Source organism: Sylvia atricapilla, chromosome 4 (assembly GCF_009819655.1).
Source record: "Sylvia atricapilla isolate bSylAtr1 chromosome 4, bSylAtr1.pri, whole genome shotgun sequence".
Lineage (NCBI taxonomy): Eukaryota > Metazoa > Chordata > Aves > Passeriformes > Sylviidae > Sylvia > Sylvia atricapilla.
This window is the reverse complement of record NC_089143.1, coordinates 69,484,371-69,501,758: the sequence shown is the minus strand read 5'-3', so window position 1 is coordinate 69,501,758 and position 17,388 is coordinate 69,484,371. Positions and strand designations below refer to the sequence as shown.

At 49.1% G+C, this 17,388-nt stretch overlaps 1 protein-coding gene across 1 annotated transcript in view; it reads right to left on the bottom strand.

Moving 5' to 3' along the window:
* Positions 1 to 1,296: 1,296 nt before the first annotated feature.
* The window catches only part of ADAMTS3 (ADAM metallopeptidase with thrombospondin type 1 motif 3), a 58,265-nt gene continuing 42,173 nt past the window's right edge, over positions 1,297 to 17,388 (bottom strand). The window contains exons 6-22 of the mRNA XM_066318469.1: positions 15,015 to 15,098; positions 14,754 to 14,910; positions 14,082 to 14,187; positions 13,386 to 13,529; positions 12,867 to 12,999; positions 12,276 to 12,389; positions 11,488 to 11,633; positions 10,964 to 11,139; positions 9,961 to 10,094; positions 9,413 to 9,536; positions 7,750 to 7,830; positions 6,895 to 7,058; positions 6,610 to 6,775; positions 6,045 to 6,177; positions 5,421 to 5,628; positions 5,183 to 5,300; positions 1,297 to 3,345 (exon numbers count right to left, since the gene is read on the bottom strand). Coding sequence (XP_066174566.1) covers positions 2,777 to 3,345; positions 5,183 to 5,300; positions 5,421 to 5,628; positions 6,045 to 6,177; positions 6,610 to 6,775; positions 6,895 to 7,058; positions 7,750 to 7,830; positions 9,413 to 9,536; positions 9,961 to 10,094; positions 10,964 to 11,139; positions 11,488 to 11,633; positions 12,276 to 12,389; positions 12,867 to 12,999; positions 13,386 to 13,529; positions 14,082 to 14,187; positions 14,754 to 14,910; positions 15,015 to 15,098 — 2,757 coding nt within the window. The 3' untranslated portion in view covers positions 1,297 to 2,776. The remainder of the gene's footprint in view (positions 3,346 to 5,182; positions 5,301 to 5,420; positions 5,629 to 6,044; positions 6,178 to 6,609; positions 6,776 to 6,894; positions 7,059 to 7,749; positions 7,831 to 9,412; positions 9,537 to 9,960; positions 10,095 to 10,963; positions 11,140 to 11,487; positions 11,634 to 12,275; positions 12,390 to 12,866; positions 13,000 to 13,385; positions 13,530 to 14,081; positions 14,188 to 14,753; positions 14,911 to 15,014; positions 15,099 to 17,388) is intronic.

Below are 17,388 nucleotides of genomic sequence, written 5' to 3'. Positions count from 1 at the left end.
TAAGCATGAGCAGGGAACAGGGTAGGGTCAGCTCTGAGAAAGACGACTTTACTTCATCCTTTGGGACTCCCGAGATGACCAGCAGAGACAACTGCGCAGGTGCAAAGGACTGATAAAACGATTAACGTAAGAAGCGGGGAGGGGTGGATCCAGGGAATTAATATGCACAGGTGTATTGCAAAACTTGATACACGTGTAACATTCTAGAGGATAAAAGAAGATGCGAGTGGGCACGCACGCCTTTGGAGAAAATACCACCCGTGCGCCCGGCTGCCGAATAAGCTACATGCCTACTTTAAAACTCACTTTGAGTTATAAAGTCTTCTGCATATCACCAGCAGCGCTCGGCCCCGCCTCTCCCCCGTGCCGCTGTCCCGGGGCCCTCGCTCCGAGGCGCTGCGGAGGGGCCGCGGCCGTGCTGGGGGTGCGAGGCCCGAGCGCTGCTGGGGTCTGCCGGGGGTCCCGGCTGGTGCTGCCTCTCTCCCGTCGGGAGAATCGAAGCGGCATCGGGCCCGGGATCGGCATCGGGCCCGGGATCGCCGCGGGCGGGCTTTGCCGGGATCGCGGCGGTTCCCCGGTGCGGACGCGGCGCCCCCGCGTGGGCAGGGCCGGCAGCGCAGCCCCGGAGCGCTCCGGCTGCGCCACTCCCGAGCCGCGGCGGGGACGGATCGAGCTCGGCGCTGTCCCTCCTGCCCCGGCTTCTGGCGGGAGAAGAAACTCTGGCGGGGCCGGGGCCCCGTCGAGGATCCGGGCACGGCCCAGCTCCGGCCGCGGGGAGCCAGGGCTCTGCCGGCGGCAGCGGTGTTTCTCTGGGGCCTCCGATGCTCTGAAAGCCAGAGCGGCTGTCTGTCCCTCCATGTGCCCGTCCTTGGACGGCCAAACGAGCACACCCGGCCTAGGAGCTGCCACTGACCGAGCCGTGAGTCCCAGCACGGGCTGGTCCCAGCTCTGACTTCAGCATTTCTTGCCCTTCGTGCCTTTGGAACTTAGGGAATTTCAAACAGCCACTTTTTCCCTGCCACAAATAAGGTGCAGCTTAAGTGAGAGCTGCCAGGTGAGACCGGATGCTCTCCTTCCTCTCCCTCAATTCCTCTGCAACTCACACTCTCCAATGGCAAAACTTCTATTTTTAAAAATCCCGTTAAAATATTTCATCTTTATTTCCGGTCGAGGAAGGTCCTGCCTGCGATGGAAATAGCTAAAAACGAGGAAACTTAAAAATGCCAAAACCGGGTGCTGCCACGTGAGTCAAAGCAGGGAACGCCTTGGGATGTGGAAGTTTTGTTTTATTGTCACTTTTTAAGTGCATTTATTGTGCTCCTGCATGGGGTGCCCATCCTGTCCGGCAGCCCCAGGGCTTGAAACTTCTAATGCCGGTCACTGCCGCCCTTATTTCCTCAACACACCCCACAGGACTCCCAGAATAGTGCCAGAATTGTATCTTTGGGGCCCCAATCCCCACACAGCTTGATCCTGGGGACTTTTTACAGGAGAGCAGCAGTTGCACATGAAACTTTGATGATCACTGAGAAATGAGAGAGACCTGTGATAAAAAACCCTTTTTTTAAAGAATAAGATCCACAATTTCTCTACAGCAGTTGAGCAGTTTCAATTTCCATTCTATCCATAAGACACAGCATCTAATTCCATCTCCCGATTTGACCCTGGCAAAAAGAAAGAGTCACCTACCCTCAGCGTAAATATTTAGTACATAAAAGACTGTCAGGAACCCCACTTTTAATAAATATCTGTAGTTCTTACTCCTATACACAAGTACTTTACAGCGACGTGCCAGGGAGAGCGCGGCCAGGACAAGGTGGGGGTGGACATAAATTAATTATTGCAGTCGGATGTGCCGTGGGCGGGAGGTTTGGAGTTGATCCACGCTGGAAATATAAATATCTCTCACACCTTGAAATTCACGCTTCCCATTGGGAAAACCTGTTTGGAGTGTTGTTGGCGCCAGTTGTGTCTCTGGGATGCTGGTTGGGCATGGACACAGGGAGCAACTGGGAACCAGAACCTGCTTGGACTGGGACCAGGACAGCACTTGCAGTACCTACAGGGTCTGCACAAAGCATCACATTGATGATACCCAAAACACCCCCAACCCTTTCCTAGTGCCAGCAATGAAATTCCTATGCAAATGGAAGTCCACGCTTTATGCTAATGCTGCTTTCAACACCAGTCCTTGGAATGCTCATAGGACAGAACTTGAGGGCCAGCACCTGGCAATGGAACAATACAGGTAAACAGTTGTGGGACAGCACAAAACTCTTACAATAACCTGCCGAATTCCTGCATTTACCCAGCAGCTGCAATGGTGTTCCTGCAACATATTTTTCCAGAGTCCTGAGGGTTCATTTGACCTCTGGCAAGTGTTTCATAGAGTGTCCATGCCTGGTGCTGCCTGCAGTGGGGCGTTTCCTACCATGTGGGTGTTTAGAGCCCAAAACCACAGTGGGTGCTGAGGTTAGGGCAACTTTTGGGCCCAGAGCTGGATGGAGCCCTCTGTGACTCCCACTCACTGCCAGGAAGGTTCCTTTAGTGTTTCCTCTGCATGTCCCAGCCGGCCAGGAAATGAGGGGTGGGAGGGGGCTGGGAGCACCAGAAAGTGAACCAGCACTTCTTGTCCTTTGTATTTACAGGGGACAACCTGTGCCCTGCATTGCCCTGCCTGGGGCATGCAGGGCACTCCGCAGTGTCCAGAGGTCAGAGTCACACACAGAGTGCCAAACAGCCTCTTTCCATGGCTGTCCTGCACAAGCCTTCCTGCTCATCGTTCCACAGGGGCAGGCCTCAGAGGCCATCGCTTCCCAATGCGCTCCTCGCCCTTCCTGGAGGTCCTGGCTGGTGCAGGAGCCCCCGCTGCCATGTTCTCTGCTGGCACCAAAGGCAGGGCTGCGGCCAGTGCTGTGGCACTACCAGAGCTCAGGCTGCTGATGTTGGCAGGGGACTGGTGTAGGAAAGCCAACAGCCGTGAAGTCTTCCCAGCCAGAGGAGCTCTCCAGTGAGGAATGCTGGCACCTTTGGGCTCGGGGCTAGACGGTGGGATGCGCTGCTCAGCCTGCTGTGTTTCAAAAGGCAGCCGGCTTGGAGAGCTGCTCCCAGGCAGGAGCTGAGCCTGGGCAGGCACTGCAGGTGTGGGCACCATCAGAGCCCTCTGCAGGTTGCCTGGATCCAGTGCTGCATCCTCCTCAGTCCCAGCCCCTCCGGGTGGTGGGAAGCTGCTGCTTCGCCGGCTGCAGGACTCGCAGCACAGCTTGTGGTAGCCAGGGATGGAGCAGTAGCGGGCCAGCACTTCCATCTGGCAGAAGATGGATTTGTCTCCCAAGCAGGGCTCATCTGCAAAACAAATGTCTCAGAGATGGGAGCCCAGCAATGGGCACTTGGCACATTGTGTTTTTAGAAAAGCACAGACAGCAATTCCCAGTGCCAACCTCCAAGAGCTCCTACACACACTGGGTATGTTCTACCCACCCTGAATCCCTTCCAGCCTGAGAGGACGTCCTCTATCAGCAGTGTTAAAGCCAAGGCAATCTTCCCTCCCAGAAATTAAACCCCAAGCAATAGCCCTCAGAGATGCCTTAAAATAAAAAAGAGTCAGATGAATCACAGAATCACAAGGCTGGAAGAGACGGCCAAGATCAAGTCCAACCAAACCCTAACACCTCAATCAAACCATGGCACTGAGTGCCACATCTAGTCTTTTCTTAAACACATCCAGGGATGGTGACTCCACCACCTCCCTGGGCAGACCATTCCAATACTTTTATCACCCTTTCTGTAAAAAACTTTTTCCTGATATCTAGCCTGTATTTCCCTTGGCACTCATTCTGTCAGTTGCTGTCTGGAGAAAGAGACCAGCCTCCACCTGACCACAGCTACCTTTCAGGAAGTTGTAGAAGTTTTGTTCAGATCAAGTTTGGTGTTTTTCAGGGACCAAATGGAACTGTAGAACTGATGGAAAGCTGTAACAGTGGGTCACACCTGAGGTGCCCTGAAGGCAGGGACGTGCATCCCTTTCCTCAGGAAGAACAATTTCCAGAGGCTCTTCTGGATGCTTTGAACCAAAATCAGCTTTCTGCAGGGAAAGATGTCCTCACCTGGGCACAGAGGATGCCTCACCACGGGCCAGGAGTGCATCCAGCCCCACCTTCTCTTGCTTTAAAATATCAACTGGAGCCTGACCTCAGAGTGGCTGGGAATCAGATGAATTCCAGGGAACTCAGTAAAATCCCCCACAGGAACATCAGCAGGGCTGGGGGACAAGGGTTATAAATTGCAAATGTCCTTGTCCTGATCCCACTGAACTTCTTTGGATTGATGTTTGCTGGTTCCTGACAAACCTGGTGTAAAAGCAGCAGCTCTGCATGGGAATATCCATGCTCCATGAGGCATTGTGAGGCCATTCCAGCCTCAGCATGGAATTCTGGGCTATAGGTACAATTCCTTTTGCCTTAACATAGTGACAGTGACCCTTATTTGGTCCTGTTCTCTCATGGTTCATTTTGAAGTATCTCTTTGTGCTGGTTTAGATTCCATGACTCCACCCACAGTGTGGAGATTTGGGGTGATGCCTCTCTCCTTTCAGCAGGTTCCATAAGGACCCAAAGCAGATCCCACCTGTCCAGTCTGAGGGAAAACACCTGCACCTGCCAGGAGCTCTGACTGCTTTTCCTACCAGCTCCTGAGCAGTGTCAGGGCCATCATGCAGGAGTTAAAACCCCAATAAACCCCAAATCCTACAGAGTGAATAATCTAAAGGAAGAAATGCATTGTTGTCATAAAAAGCTTCAAAATCTGTTAAAAGTTCTATGAAAACAATGCAATGGATTCCCAGGAACCTCATTACTGCTCTTGGTTCCATGTGTATTGTATTTTTATTCCCTCACTTGGCCGTTTGTAGAACTTACCCTGGGACTTAGAGGTCAAGCAGGGTTTGTTTTGGATTGACCTTCACCTCTGGCCCCAGTCTGTGCCGACACAGCTTGGGCCAGTGTGGTCAAACCCTGTCTGAGCACATTTACAGGACAGACCCTGGCGTGGGGAGCTGTGACATCCAGAGACTGCTGGACTGAACACAAGAGAAAAGCTGGACTCTGTGTGTGACCCCTCTACTGGCATGGTGTTCTCCATGGAATTATTCCCCCCACTGCAACCATTTCAGCCGTTGTCTTACCTTCACAGGGAGGGAGTTTACAAGCTCTCACAGATTCCGGCCGTTCCCCCTCGCACTGGTCCCCAGCACGGCACAGGACCTGCCGGCTCTCCGACCCCTCCCCGCAGGTCACCGAGCACTGTCGGACACAGAGGGCACAGATCAGGTCATGCTGTGTCACAGCACTTGGCAGACATTCCCATGTGCCATCCACGGCTTTTGGGACAGGCTGGTGCTGCCCCCACCTGCCACTGCCCACCTGGGACCAGGGCCCGGCTTTCCAGGGTGTGGGGCACGGCACCCGGTTGCAGGACCGCCGGCTCTCGGGGCGATCCCTGCTGCAGAACTTGGCGTGGACGGAGCGGTTGGTGCCGTCTGGAAGAGGCTGGATGCAGCGCACCGTGCGGAGCTGGTAGCCAGAATTCCCACATGTTTTGGTGCAGTGTTCCCACTCCTCTGCTGCCCAGCTAGGAAGGGAAATGGAGTCAGACACCGTCAACTGTTAACCTTTTTGCTCTGCTGTGGCTGCCTCACCCCTGGAGCAAGCTCATCTAGTGGAAAGACTCCCTTTCCATGGCAGGGGGCTGGAATGAGATTAGCTTTAAGGGGCCTCCCGACCCAATCTATCCCATTATTTTATTTTATATATATATATATATACATACATATATACATATGTATATATATATATAAAATATATACTGCAACCGATCAGATTAGTATCCATGCTTACACAGGCAGAAACTCCCCTCCATATTCAGGAACTGCAGGCTGGAAAGCTGTCAACATCCCCTCATCCCCTCAGATTCATCCCACTCAGTCTGGCCGGGGCTACCCTGTCCAAATGAGCAATCCCTGGCTCTCTGTGCCCAGGTACACTCACAGGGGCTCTGTGCACTCCTGCAGGTTGCACATCCTACGGATGGGCTTTGGCTTTTTGCTGCCTTCGCAGAAGCTTCGATGAACCATCTTGTTGTCACTCTTCCTGCGACACCCATACTTGGTGTACTGGAACCCTGGGAAAGATGTCAGAGGAATCAGGAGAATCAGCTCCTTGTTAAAATGTTTGGTTTAAATAGGGTTTTCTGGCCTACTAAATGGATTTACCATAATGGCATTTTGGTATTTGCACTCCCCATTATTTGCTTAAGAGCCATGGACAGATCATGAGTACAGGGAATGCTCAGGAGCATCAATGCCTGAGTTTGGCCATCCAAAGTAGCTTTGGGGTCTGAATTTAAACACTGAAGGAAGTATTTTTCTTCCCAGGCTGGAAGTGTCACACTTGGGAACAATGATGCACTTCGAGCATTTTAAGATTCAGCTTAAAAATAACAAACCACTGTTAAAAAAGGGAAGCCAAGAACTGAAATCATTCCCTTCCCCGCAGTTTTTTGGTACTTTCTTGTACTTGGTTCCTTGTTACAGGTGCCTCATCCCCTGCTCACCTCCACCGCAGGGTTTGGAGCACTGAGACCAGCTCTTCAAGGCCCACTCAAAGGTGTCCATGTCCTCCCGCAGCACATTGTTGCTGTGGATGGTTGGCAACGAATCCTCGTGGATGATGTATCTGTAAGTCAGGCTGGACCTGGTGTCATTATCCTGAGGAATGATCTATGAATAAGCAAACATAAACCAAACACTGTTATTGATTCCTCTGTTAAGTACAGACACCAAGGTCTGGATCTGGGATGGTCCTTAAGGCCCCTTCCGGAGCTCAACATGTCACCCACCAGCACCACCACGGCATCGTGCAGGGGTCCATCCGTGTGCAGCGTTTCCATGCTGTCCTCGATGCTGTATTCCCACTGCACACCCAGATCGATGAAGGATCGGGATCTGGCCTCCTCCCCTTTCCCATTCAGGATATAGTGTCCTGTAGCCTGGTTCTTGATTGCTGGGAGGAGTGAGAGCAGAGCCTGTCGTGCCTCCCCCGCACTGGCAGCAATCAGGGTGGCACGATGAGGAGTATTTCCATCAGATTATGAAAATAACAGATTTTCATCACATTTTACTTTGCTCTGTGCACACAGGTGTGTCCCAGATGCTAAAATGTGTAAGTGAAGAGCTGAGTAATCGGAGCCCTGTGGAACTGCCTGGGTTTGGACTTCCATGGCATACCTCAACAGCCAGGTAACAGTGGGGATTATGATCATGATGATGCTTCAATTAGAAGCCAGTTCATTAGAAACTGGAATCATAGAATGGTTTGGATTGGCAGGGAACTTAAAGATCCTTCAGTTCCAACACCAATTGTTCTTCCATACAGCTTTCTGCAGTGCACCATAGGTATAATTAAAAGATACTGAATTTGATTCACCCTGGCAGTTCCCACTTTCATGTGAGTAATCACAATCTCTGGTTAGTAAACATACAAATTGGGGGGTCAGTTTAATATTTTGGAGAATTCAAATGAGCAAATGTTTGTTTGCTGAGCTGTAGGACTGCAGGACTAAGCCCTGACCATGTGATTTGGAAAGCCCACGTTTACACAACACCCTGGATTCTCTCATCCCTCAGGTTCTCCAGCATGAGTACCTGTGCTTCTTCTCAAGCCTCATTCCAAACTTGAGCAGAAAAACACTTACCAAGAAAGTGAGGAGAGGCCTCGTCTTCTTGGATAAACACATGTCGAGCCCCAGGAGGGATATCAAACATCTTAAGGTACCCTTTGGCATGTGCAGGGTCAGTGGAGGCAGCAGGGAGGAAAAGAGAAAGAAACAGCCATGGTCAGGAGCACAGGGCATGGCCCAGCTCTGCTTGCAGGAGAGGGCATCCAGCATCCACCGATGAGCAGGGCCGGGACACATGGGGCCAAACTGGTTTGTAACGTGTGGGACAGGCCCTCCCTGGGCTCTTCTCTTCCAGGGAGAGAAGAGACACCAGTTACAGATCGATTTGCTGCTTTCCAGCTGGGATCAGTTTAATATTCACAGCCGTGCTGCTCCAAGCAGGGTCTATCAACAATTCAGGCAAAAATACGCTTCCTGTGTTCCTCAGCACACAAAACCACAAGCACAAGTCTTTCTCACTACTTCCCCAAATCAGTCCTCAGCCAGGTTGTTGGATTGGAACTTACTGACTGCCCTTTCAGATGATCATGTCTGCAGTGAAAGTAAAAAGTTGTTCCAAAAGAAAAGTATTCATAGTTTCAATTTCAATTATTTACCAATGCAAATCACAGGCAATTCATGTAAAATTAAGGAAGCACTGCCATTAGGAAGACTAGAATCTCTTCCAGGAATTGGTTACAGGTACTTATAGATCAAGACTTAATCAAGAGCCCCTTAAATTCTCTGAGTGCATGGGATTTTCATATTCCTGTTGTTTTCTTTTTAACAACTGCAGATATAATCAAGCAAAATCACTGGATTCTGGGACTACTGGATGTACTGGCAGTCTGTCCTGCTCCTGAGAAAATCCAAGTGAAGAAACAGAAGAGCTGGGAATAGGGAAAAATCACAGTCCTGGCTGAGCAGTGCCCAACAGTATTTCCAATCTTTTCCTCCATCGCCTTTAGAGCATACGGAACACCAAGTTTTTGCCTGGTTAGGCATTACCTATCCGTGTTTACAGGAAGATAGGAACTGCCATTCCCATGGATGCCTCTCTCTCTACAAGCTGTTGCGCTTACCCAGATTGTTTTTAGCCTTCTTTTCCCAGAGAGAGAAACAGTGTGAGCTTCTCTGGGTAAGGGAAAGGCTCCTCTGGTCTTCCCTTAAACAGAACACCTGGAATCAGTGTCCTGAGAACCTAGTCATTCCACTGATTGGGTGTCACCCAGATACTCTTTACAAACAAAAGATATAAATTTAATCACTGACAAATGCATTTACAGCAGATTTGGACACATCTAGGAAAGATGACCAGTCCATGGAAGTTGGACAATCCGGGCAAGATTTTAAGTTGGATACTTGCAGGAACTGTTTTCTAGAAACTTGAATTCTTTTTGGCACCTCTTGCTTACATGTTTCCCTGTAGAAAGAGGTCAATTAGCTCTCTTAATGACCAGATTACCCAGGTCTGAGAAAAACTATCAGCATTCCCTGAACACCTCCATCACATCCATATCAATCCACATCAGGGACCAATGGACAGCAGCCTATCCTGAACAGGCTCAGAGATGGGCCTCATGGGATGGTGGTATATCCATTATTCACAAGGTTTGGATGACTATGGCATTATCTCATGTCTGTGAGTGTCACACAAACCCCAGAGCCAACAGGAGTTCCAGGCAGATGCTATTCCTACCGAGCTTTTTGGGAGTGCGGGTGTAGGTCCCTTTCACAGTCCGGCAGTGCGAGTCGTCCCCGCCGCAGACCCCGCACTGGTCCTCAGCCTTGCTGGAGGCAATTTCCTTGTCACAGCCCACTTTCTGGAAAAAAAAAGGGCAAGCCTGGATGTTAGGAGGGATTCTTTCCTATAACTGTGTTGAGGCCCTGGCACAGGTTGCTCAGGGAAGCTGTGGCTGCTCCGCCCCTGGAAGTGTTCAAAGGCACCGGATGGAACTTGGGGGATGGGGCTTGGAGGAACCTGGCCCAGTGGCAGATCATGGCAGGGGGGTGGAACTGATGGTCTTTAAGGTCCCTTTCAGCCCAAACCTGTGTGGGTTTCTATGACAAGAAGCAATCCGTGGAAGAAAAGTGGAGCATTTCCATGGAACAAGTCTGTGCTCTTCTCTAATTTAATTTAAATCTCAAGGAATTAGAGGATTATAATGCTGCAAATATGGAATTTAGAGACATCTGTAAAGTCTCTCTCTGCCCATGCAGAGTGTCCCTGGACAAGCTGCCACTCACCACACATTCCCCACGGACACAGATGCTGTAGGGATCCCTGTAGGAGCAGCGAGTCCCATCGTGCACCGGCTGCTTCATGTGAGCCACATCCCCTGTTTCTCTGGACTGGCAGTACAGGTGACATCTCTTGGGAGCTGTGGAGCCAGGGAAAAGAAAGGACTGCATGGAGGACAGTGATCCAGGTGTGTTCCTGACAACTATCCCACCGACGGAGTGAGAACAGACAGGCAGGTTTGGGTGTGAGGATGGGGGCAGAGCACTGGTTTAGGAAAGAACATGTGGATTGTAGGGACTTTTTTGGGGGGGGAAAAATGGGCATTTTGGGGGAAAATGGGGATGTTCGGGCAGAAACTGGGAACCTAGGGCAAAACTAGCATTTTTGAGATACAATGAGGCTGTTTTGGGGTAAAAAGTATCCATTTTAGGGATAAATAAGCAATTTGAAGTCATAAAGGCATATTTTAGGGCTGAACTGGGGGCGTCAGGGGAAATGGGGGATTTTAGGTGAAAATAGAAAAATTAAGGCAAGACTTGTGATTTTGAGACATAATTCTGCAACTCTGGAGCAAACAAAGTAAATTTTAGGGAGAAAAGGCCATGTTTTGGGGGAAAATTGGGACTTTGGCAGTATAAAGTGCAAATTTGGATCAGAGTAGGGGAAATGTGGGTTAAAATCAGGGATTTAGGGCAAGCCTGCTAATTTTTAGAAATAATGTGCTAATTTAGGGTCAAAAATGTCAATTTTAGGGATAAATAGGACAGAAATTGATTGATTTGGGCTAAAATGGAAAAAAAAAATTAGTCAGAGCAGGGAATTTGGGCATTAAAATCTGGAATTTAAGGCCAAACTATTGATTTTCAGACCAAACAGACAAATGCGTGGGGAGGAAACCAATTTATTTGCTTTTCTGGGAGTTGTGGGCCTGTCCCTGAGATATCCAGGCCAAGGGGAATGGCTTCAAACCCTTTCAAAGTGTCACTAAAGGGCCAGAGCAGGACGCACGGTCGGGGTGCTCGTAGGGCAGCCAGTGGTGTCGGCTGCCTCGGAACTCGAAGTGGGAATTGCGTTGCTGGCACTGCTGTGCCCTGAAGTCCTCAAAGTGCTTTGGACACTCCTCAGTGCTGCAGAGCTGGAACTCAAAATTGACCCCGGCGCAATCGTCACCTCCATTGATGGGCCTGTGAGAAGAAAACATTCCAGAGATTTTCATCAGGGACAAATTGTTCCCTGTGAGGGTGCTGAGGCTCTGGAACAGGCTGCCCCATCCCTGGAAGTGTCCAAGGCCAGGCTGGGATAGTGAAAGATGTCCCTGCCCATGGCAGGGGGTGGAATGGGATGGTCTTTAAGGCCCCTTCCAACCCGGACCAGTCTGGGATTCTGGAATTCTAAGAATTCTATGGAATTCTTAGATTCTCCAATAATGATCCCATTTCAAGGGACTTCAACAGAATGTCCAGCCAAAACCCAGATGCCATTGCAAGTGACCCCTCTGAGGAAGCCCAGGCGGGTGCAGCTCCCACACCTACATTGGGTTGTTGCACTGGCGTGTGCGGAAGCGAACCCCAGTTCCACAGGTCCGTGAGCAGGAGCCAAACTTGGTCCATGGTCCCCATTGTCCATCCTGCTTCAACTGGTTGGTGCTCTTCCACATGCAGTGACCCTTGTAGCACCACTGAGGGAATTGGGGCAGGAAACAGGTGAGAACAGACACAGTCCCCAAATCAAATCTATAAGCACAATACAGGAATATTTTTGCTGCTGCCTGGGGCACATTCAGATTGTACAAGTGGCTCTCCTGTATTTCAAAATAAAGAGAATTTGCTAAAAAACTTCAGGTATCTGATTATAATTTTATAATTGGAAATGGATTGGCAGCAGGACTCCCACTAATGGGGATATTAAAGGGAAAAATCAGGTGCTAATCCTCAGCCTACATAAACATTTGCCACAGCATGTCTGGACAATGAGTTCTGAGCAGCCATCCCACAGTAACAGTATCATCTGCTTCCCTGGATTCCTAAAGGCACTTGATGGAAACTTCACAGATGAGACAGAATCCAAAAAACATAACAAAGAAGTGACAGAATAGGTTGCACCTCAGCTGGAATCTCTATGCCCAGAATGTGCTACAGCAAACTTTGTACAGCTCCCAGAATATCCCAGTGGGAAAGCATGGCTCCCGCCTTCCCCATGTTCTCACATCACCCCAGGAATGCCAGGCAATTCCCCACTTCCCTCTGTGCCCTTCAACCCAAATGGACTTAACTGTTGTTTTTTATCACCAGGACAAACACAGTGCAAATCCTGGACTCACTTTTCCTGGGGCACACTCCGTGCCATCGAGGGGAGGTCCTTTCTTGGTCTTGCAGAAGTAGGGGTTATCAGGATGGCTGCACCATAGCTGCTTGCATGGATCAAAGGTTCGGAACTGAAAAACACGACAGTCATGAGACTGCAGAATGCAGAACGTGAGATTATTCACACTTTTTGGATAAGTGGATACTTTTGTATTTTATTTATACTTTTTGGATAAGGATCCAACCCACTCCGTAGATTCCATTTCACACACCCCAATGAGCCCAGCATCCTCAGGGCAGTGCTTATTCCCTGCATTCCCCAGCCCTGGGCTATTGAGAAGAGGAAAGAAGTGGGACAAAAATGAGATTTTTTTTTTCCTTTTCTTTCTTGGCTCTGCTCTCACCAGTCTGTGGACCATGATGCCACTCATTTCCCCATTATTCCACAGGACCCAGAGGACTGAGTTTCCCCCATAAATATTCCTCTGCTCTTTATAGATCTCTTTAAATAAACTCCATAAACTTCTCTCCAATGATTATGACACTGCAGGTCTCCCATCAGGCCACATCCCCTTGCTGTGTGTCTCTGCCTGGGTGCCTGGACGTACTGCTGTGCACATCCTATAGCCCACGCCAAAGTCGAAACGGCACTGCTCATCCATGGAATAGTTGATGCCTGGCAGCTCAGGAAGCTTGGGCCAGTCATGCTCAAAAGGGTCATCAAGAAGGCAGTTATAAGAGCTATGGAAAGAGACACAGAAAAAAATACCATGAGAAGACGCATACTCCTAATTCTTGCCCTATCCCTGGAGTGTTCAAGGCCAGGTTGGGTGGGGCTTGCTTGGAGCAACCAGGTCTAGTGGGAGGTGTCCCTGTCCATGGCAGGAGGTTTGGAATGAGATGAGCTTTAAGGTCCCTTCCAACCCAAACCATTCTGGGATTCTTTGACAATCTGAGGCCTATTCCAAATTCTGCTGGAGTTAGAGGGGCCTTTTGTCCTGAGCAGATGGACTATGGAACAGCCCTGCGTAGGACAGTGTTCATGGAGCTTTTCTTACAGGGTTTTGAAGGGAAAGAGGGTCTGAAAGGAGAGGGATCAGAGACTGTCAGCAGTGGGGAGGCCTTACTGGATGTATCTCCTGAGCTCCTGGCCGCTGCAGCGGGACCAGTGGTAGCGGTGGAAGGCGGCCTGCACCAAGGGGGCCATGACACTGCCCATCGCCGTCTCATCCCCGCATCTGTTCCCTTGCCCATCGTGCTCCATCCCCAGCCTGGAACAGAGAACCCCCCTCAGAGCTACTGCAAAAACAACTGTAAGGACACAGCTGTGGAAGAGGTACCAAATCTGACCCACCAACACAGGCAGTTCAGGAGAAGGCAGTGAAGGACACTCAAACCAGCTCCTGTCTCCACTTCCTGGACCTGATACCAAGGGAGCTTCCAGGGCCATGGAAGTATTTTTTTGAGTGCTTATACCACTACAGTCCTCAGAAGAGGATTCAAGTCTCAGATCATTTCCATTCAGCGACAAGTGTGGATTCACTTCCTGTCATCACATATCCCCTTCACATGGAACTTTGGGAAACACACGTCAAAGGTCCCTTCCTGACCTTTCTCTCACCCCAGAGAAAACAAGTTCACTCTGCCTCCCCTCCTTTCTTCGCCACTTGTCTCTCCATTGCTTCAACCGCTACTGTATTCCCAGGGGGTTGGAAATAAAACCAGGACAGCTTCCATAGAGCCATTAAATCCAACACCCTTGGAGCAAGCAGGAGGTGCAGCACAGCATTTTGGTGTGATCTGATGGTAAAAGTTGTACTTACACATGCCCGGTCTCATGAGCAACAACAAAAGCTGACGAAAACCCATCCTCATGGTTGAGGGTGCAGCTCCGGACTGGGTGGCACATGCCTGTCACAGGAGCATATCCTACAGAGAGACATCAGGGCTGAGTCTTGTGCTCAGCACATGGACTTCAAATGAAACCCCCCCCCAGGTAAACGTCCTCAGGAAAAGCTAACATTGCTCCAAGGCCAGGGCAGCCTGCCTGGCTCCTCATCCTGACCAGTGCCTGCTCTGACACATTCCAAACTTTGGGAATTCTTGCCCATTACCATTAGCTCCCTGAGTCCAAGCGACAGGTGCAGGTGTCAAAGTGGCTGGGATGTCTATAAATGGAAATCTATGGTGAAAGATGCAATAAAATAAAGGGGAGTGGGGTGCCACGTGCACTGAGGTTTGCAGTGATCCCTGCAGACACAGGAGTTTGAAGAGAGCTAAGAAGTATTAATTTACAACTCTCAAGAAAGAAATTCAATCTATGGTTACATATAAATGGCAAGGACTCATGGCAAGGTCTCCTCGCTTTTGAAAAAGCCTGTGGAATGAACAAGACGAGGAGCTCACAATGCAATTCCCAAATTTTTCCTCTTTTCTGGCAGACGCCAGCCAAGAAACACTGAGCCCAGAGCTCTGCTCCAGGTCAGCTGCATTACCTTGCATACCAGCGGGCCCAAAATCTTGCCTGGTTAAGAAGATGGCATGGTCGTGGTGCTCGGTGTGGCTGGGGTCCGACTTCTGCTGCTGATAAGCCCAGCGACACACATTCTCCAGGCTGCGTGAGGGGTTCCCCCTTTCGATCAGGCTGACAGACTGAGAGAGCAACACGTTAGACCCAGTGGCTCCTCAAGGCAGCAAATCCGGGTATGTTTGGATTTTCTACCCAGGAGATGAAGGTGGAGGAGTGGCTTGCTCACCTTCGCGTACCCCAACATGATCATTCGGACTAACACCACGTTGATGTGAACACCCAGGGACTCGTCATGGTAAATTTCATTCACCTGAGGAAAAAAAATAGGAAAAATTAAAGAGAAAAAAACCCACTCATGATACCAAGGGAACTTCCAGGGCCATGGAAGTTTTTTTTTTTGAGTGCTTGTACCACTACAGTCCTCAGAAGAGGATTCAAGTCTCAGATCATTTCCACTCAGTGAAAAGTGTGGATTCACTTCCTGTCATCACATACCCCCTTCACGTGGAACTTTGGGAAACACATATCAAGCCTCCTCTCACATTTAATGGATCAGGGCTCAAAGAAAAGGGGATTGTGAAAAAGACTTCAAGTACCATTGATTTGTTAAAAAAATATGGATATTGATCTAATACCAATATCCAACTATGAGGGACAAAGACTCTCTAACAGTTTGAAGTTAGAAAGTGTGTGTTTATTACGACGCCGGGCAGCGTGCAGGATAGCTCCCAAATACACACCACAATTTACAGATGATCACAGGGGCTTTTTATGTACAAAAGTGTTGAATACCCAAAACACAAATGCATATTCATGACTCTGGTCCATCTCATTCCCCGCTTCGTATGGTAATTAGCCAAAAAGCAATTAAGCATGCGTAGTTTGTTCTTTGAAATGGGTCGGTGGTCCTTTTTATGGGGTGGGGTCTCAAAATGATGAAGTAAGATGGGTCTTGCTCGCTTTGACTTTTTAACCTTTTAGTGTTGGTGACACCTGGATCCTGTTTTCTCAAGACTATCTGATTTATGATCACATTGTGTTCTTGGAGTCTATTGATTAAGTTGACAGGTCTCCTGATTTATCGGTTCCTTAAATCCGGCTTATGTTAAAAAAGGAAGTTTACCTCAGCAATGTCTAGTTAGTAAAAGGGGAGTCTACGTGCTAAAGTCTTTTATTCTTCAAAATGTAAAGGGAAGTCTACGTCAGCAAGTCCACGTCTACTTTAACTAAAGTCCTTAATTCTTTAAAATTAATATCTCACCATCCCTGCAAATCACAGAATCCCAGACTGGTTTGGGCTGGAAGGCACCTGAAAGTTTATCTCATTCCACCCCTCTGCCATGGGCAGGAACACCTTCCACTAGACCAGGTTGCTCCAAGCCTTGTCCAACCTGGCCTGGAATACTTCCAGTGCTTCTTGTTTCGAAGAATATTTTTTTAGGAGCAACTTATACTGCTGCCCTACTTTTTGAATTCTAACCACAGTTAGAATTCTGTGGTCACTTCTGTACTAAAAAGAAGCTTTGTAGAAGGGAAGTTAGAAAACCAGAATTATGCAGATGGGCCAAAAGCTGTCCTTCTTGAGGCCCTTCCCTGTGTCTGGGAAGGTGAGAAATGTCCTGGCACCAGAGTGTGAAACATCTGCAAGTCCTCAATGGAGCTCCTCATTCCCCTAAAAACAAAATAAATATTATATTATGGGCAATTGGTGAGAAATAAACACCCCTGTTCAGAGGTTGGTGGGTTTAAGCAGGAGTTAGAGGGTTGCTTTATTTTTCAGTCAGGCTAAACAGAACTTCCCCTCAGGGAAAAAGGTCACTGGGAGTTGTCCAGACTGTGGGCCCTGGCACGAGGATTTTGGCCCATGGTTTAAAGCTGAAATCCCTGAAGTTGAGAGCAGTGTCAGCAGGGCAGTGGGACAGAGAATGAGCACAGAGCTCAGGCTGCCTGTCCTGTGAAGCAATCATCGCAAAGGTCAGTTATTCCTCTCTTATTTCCTCCCCATCAATGCAACAGCATTGCTCCCACAAAGGGCTTGGCCAGGAAAAATGTTCACAACTTCCCTTGGGCCAACAGACAAGAGGGGAGTTTTCTAGACACAGGAGTGACTTCCCTGGAGACAAAATGGACCCTGAAGTTGACCTTAAGCTTCGAGTCTTGAAGATTTCCCCATAACCCGTGTTTTATCCCGTTCTCTGGATGGCTCTGGGCAGCAGGGCGTCAGCTCGCTCTGCCTTCGGCCTCACAGCTGCTCCCAGCAGATGGAGCTGCAGGCGTGTAAAAAACATGGAAGTGGTCTGGGACATGGATCAACCCTGCTGCTCACTGAAGTTTTTAAAACCCAAACCACAATATTCTGCAATAATGTGTAATGGAGATTTAATGTTGATGTTCCAAGGGGTATGTGGGAACAAAGAAATGATTCTCTGAGTGATGTGCTGGAAAACATCACATTGGTTGGGTTAAATTCATACAGGAATAATTCTTCTCCTCTCAGATTCTCTAAGTTCTCAAATTTAGAAGCCCTGTAAACCCAAGGAATCATTTTAAAACTATCCCAGGAATAAAAAGAGTGTAAAGCATGTAAGAATTATTTCTAC